This window comes from Austrofundulus limnaeus, unplaced genomic scaffold, assembly GCF_001266775.1.
Source record: "Austrofundulus limnaeus strain Quisiro unplaced genomic scaffold, Austrofundulus_limnaeus-1.0 Scaffold1134, whole genome shotgun sequence".
Lineage (NCBI taxonomy): Eukaryota > Metazoa > Chordata > Actinopteri > Cyprinodontiformes > Rivulidae > Austrofundulus > Austrofundulus limnaeus.
Window position 1 is genome coordinate 11,521 of NW_013953536.1, and position 4,320 is coordinate 15,840.

Genomic DNA, 4,320 nt, shown 5'->3' on the forward strand with positions numbered 1-4,320 from the left:
CCTTTTAGCTACTGTTCAGTTCCTTTTAGCTACTGTTCAGTTCCTTTTAGCTACTGTTCAGTTCCTTTTAGCTACTGTTCAGCTCGTTTTAGCTAGTGTTCTTAATCTTTTAGCTACTGTTCAGCTCGTTTTAGCTAGTGTTCTTAATCTTGTAGCTAGTGTTCTTCATCATTTAGCCAGTGTTCATCTTTTAGCTACTGTTCAGCTCCTTTTAGCTAGTGTCCTTAATCTTTTAGCTAGTGTTCTTAATCTTGTAGCTAGTGTTCTTAATCTTTTAGCTAGTGTTCTTAATCTTGTAGCTAGTGTTCTTAATCTTTTAGCTACTGTTCAGCTCGTTTTAGCTAGTGTCCTTAATCTTTTAGCTAGTGTTCTTAATCTTGTAGCTAGTGTTCTTCATCACTTAGCCAGTGTTCACCTTTTAGCTACTGTTCAGCTCGTTTTAGCTAGTGTTCTTAATCTTTTAGCTACTGTTCAGCTCGTTTTAGCTAGTGTTCTTAATCTTGTAGCTAGTGTTCTTCATCATTTAGCCAGTGTTCATCTTTTAGCTACTGTTCAGTTCCTTTTAGCTACTGTTCAGTTCCTTTTAGCTACTGTTCAGCTCGTTTTAGCTAGTGTTCTTAATCTTTTAGCTAGTGTTCTTAATCTTTTAGCTAGTGTTCTTAATCTTTTAGCTAGTGTTCTTAATCTTGTAGCTAGTGTTCTTAATCTTTTAGCTAGTGTCCTTAATCTTTTAGCTAGTGTTCTTAATCTTTTAGCTAGTGTTCTTAATCTTTTAGCTAGTGTTTTTAATCTTTTGGCTCATCAACAGTTCAGTTTGATCACTTCAGCGTCACACTGCTGCTCACCCCAGAGGATTGTGGGTAATGTGTTCATGTTTCAGATGGGAACCAGTGTGTGTCCAACATGTGTGTCCATGGGGTGTGTGTGGACCAGCTCCAGGAGTACGTCTGCAGCTGTTTCCATGGTTATGAAGGCAAATACTGCGACTACAGTGAGTTTAATCTGAGGCTGAGGACGTAAGAGTCCTTCAGGTTGAAGGAAGTCTTCCTCCTCAGGCCTCATGTCAGAGTTCAAAGGTCATTTCCTGTCGTTCAGACGTGACAGCCACAAACTGCTCGGTGGAAAACGGCGACTGTGACCACGAGTGCACGGAGAGCGAGGACGGTCTSAGCAGGACCTGCAGCTGTCTGCCGGGGTACAGGCTGGACAACAACAACAGGAAGTGTGTTCCCAAAGGGAAGTCCTCCTGCGGGCAGCTGCTCATCAACAGGTCCGAATACGTCAAGACCGTGCCTGAGGGTCCGATGCCCTGGACCATCGGAGGAGAGGTGGGCAGGAAGGGGGAGAGTCCCTGGCAGGTAAGTGACCCTCAGATGTGATCATCATCATCATCATCATCTTTGTTCATTCATGCTATATGAACACCTCAGACAGATGCAGTCCAGGTCTCAGTCCAGGTCTCAGTCCAGGTCTCAGTCCAGGTCTCAGTCCAGGTCTCAGCTCCTGATGTTTGTGTCCAGGTGGTGGTTTTTAACGCCAGAGGGAAGTTCCACTGCGGCGGCGTCCTCATCGATAAGAGCTGGGTCCTGACGGCCGCTCACTGCATCGAGGGCAACAACAAGTTCAGCGTCAGGCTGGGTGAGCTGTGACTCTGCATACCCCCCCTACACACACACACACACACACAAAGGGTTAAAGTCTGGATCCAGGACTAATGCTCAGGTCTTGACCCGTGTTTCAGGGGACTACGAGCGCCTGAAGGAAGAGGGGTCCGAGGTGACCCTGCCGGTGGTCCGGGCCTTCAAGCACCCCAGCTACAACAGCCGGACGGTGGACAACGACATCGCCCTGCTGCGCCTGCAGACGCCCGCTCCGCTCACCACCTACATCCTGCCCGTCTGCCTGCCGAGCAGTGCCATGGCGGAGCGGGCGCTGCACCTGAACGGCACCGTCACCGTGGTGTCGGGCTGGGGCAAGCAGGACAACGGGAAGTACAGCTCGGCGCTGAACGTCATCAAGGTCCCGCTGGTCAACCGCAGCATCTGCAGCCAGCACATGTTCCCCCACCAGCTGTCCGACAACGTTCTGTGCGCCGGGATCCTGGGCCAGAGCGTGGACGCCTGCGAGGGGGACAGCGGGGGGCCCATGGTCACCCTGTACCGGGACACCTGGTTCCTGATCGGCCTGGTGTCCTGGGGCGAGGGCTGCGGCCTGAAGGACAAGCTGGGCATCTACACCAAGGTGTCCAACTACAACCAGTGGATCAACCAAGTCCAGGAGGAGTGGGACAGGAGACACCGTCCACAGTGACCCTGGACCACCCACTTCCTGTCAGAACCGCCTCACAGAGTCACAAATAAAGGTTTACTCTCACTGAGCTTCTGCTTGATGCTTTTATTCAGCTCCACACAGGGGGTCCTGAGGGGCTTCAGAGTCGAAAATCAGGACGTCTGTTAGTAAAATATCTCATAACCAACCTGAGGTTTGACCAGAGCTGACAGAGACGAATCATCTCTGAGCTGCTGTTTGAAGATTATTATTCAATTATTGTTTTTACATTCAGATTAAAGAACAACAAACACCCAGAACCAATCAGATCAGCTGATCAATCAGAACCAATCAGATCAGCTGATCCAATCAGAACCAATCAGATCAGCTGATCCAATCAGAACCAATCAGATCAGCTGATCCAATCAGAACCAATCAGATCAGCTGATCCAATCAGAACCAATCAGCTGATCCAATCAGAACCAATCAGATCAGCTGATCCAATCAGAACCAAYCAGATCAGCTGATCCAATCAGAACCAATCATCTGGTCCACATCGTTTAAACTGATTAATAAACAAACATTTAGTTTTTATCCTGATTTCACTTTGTTTAAACTTTTTATCTGTTTAAACTAAGGAATATGAATCTAAATTATCTATAATCTATTATTCTGAACTGTAATTTCCTTGTGTTCTGTACAATGACAATAAAGGTTTATCTTATCTTATCTTATCTTATCTTATCTTATCTTATCTTATCTTAAATATTAGTGACAGATAAACCAGGCTTCCTGAATCACTGAATCATTTGATACATTTAAGAGTTGCTCCACCTGCTGGTCAAGCTTTAACATTACAGCTGCATGAAACGATGAAGGACAAGCCGTGTTGTGAACCAGTCAGCCTCTGTTCTGTATAATAAAGCTTCTACACACATCCTGAACAATTTGACTGTTTTTAAAGAATAATAATATTACTGTAAAATATCATGATCACACAGCAGTTCTGAAATTTGTGTTATTTCCTTTTTACAAATACTCCACACAACTTTCTTCTACATATTGATACCTAAAACAGAAGTTAATTATTCAACTGGATCATCACAGAAATACTCTTTGGAAGAAATACTAAGTTACTAAAATGTATGTTAAAATAAGGAGTAAAATGGATATTTTTTGTGCAGTAGAGGGCGGGGGGCTCAAAGATAATTTTTATTTAAAAATAACATTATTTCAGCTGAGATGGGTTATAAAGACACTTTCATAGCATCTCTAAAAAAACATCCTTTTTTAAAAGTCCTGAGTTGAAACAGTTCAACACCGATGTGACGTAACGAGGCCTCGTTTGGAGTCACGTGATCCAAACACCATCACCACACGTCTGCTTCATTTAGTGTCGAAACAGGATCAAACAGGAGGTGTCGACCCCAACATCACTGCTAAATACGATATATCTCTATACAAATACTAACAAACCTATAAAATACTAATAATTCTACAAAGTCCTGAAGCCAGCTGCTGGAAAACATTTTAATGTTTTTGTGCTTTTTCATCTAAAACTATAAAAGATCGAATATATTTAAGCATTTATGTTGAAGGATTTATCAGGAGTTGATTATTATTATTATTATTATTATTATTATTGTTATTTTTTTTGTTCTGATTCATGTTAAACATCTGTTTAGTTTTTGTAAAATGAGCTCTGATCAGAAAATAGTTTCTGTTTCAGTCAGAACTGAACTGAAAGCTAAAAATATTTTTCAGATTTTTAATTTTTCTCCRGAGAAGCAGGAAAAACAGACAGGATTTATAACTGTCTCAATCAGGAGCTGCTTTTAGAGAAAAAATCCTGAAACTTTTAATTAATTTGTTYTGTTTGTTAAACTTATCAGAGAAAAGGATAAATTCTGAGTTTCAGTTTGAGTTTTTAGATAAACTCTGCCCTCTACAGGCGGAACACAGAACTACAAAAACAATGAGAATAAAATGTAATTAAATTTAGATAAATTTGACCTGTTTGAACATAAAAAATGTTTTCAACTATTAATTATC

The 4,320-nt window shown here is 42.5% G+C and overlaps 1 protein-coding gene across 1 annotated transcript in view; it reads left to right on the forward strand.

Moving 5' to 3' along the window:
• The window catches only part of LOC106534295 (vitamin K-dependent protein C), a gene marked incomplete in the record, with an annotated part of 3,751 nt that extends 1,374 nt beyond the window's left edge, over positions 1-2,377 (forward strand). The window contains 4 exon segments of the mRNA XM_014030884.1: positions 881-991; positions 1,096-1,358; positions 1,521-1,638; positions 1,742-2,377. Of these exon segments, the coding sequence (XP_013886338.1) occupies positions 881-991; positions 1,096-1,358; positions 1,521-1,638; positions 1,742-2,310 (1,061 nt within the window).
• Positions 2,378-4,320: the final 1,943 nt, after the last annotated feature.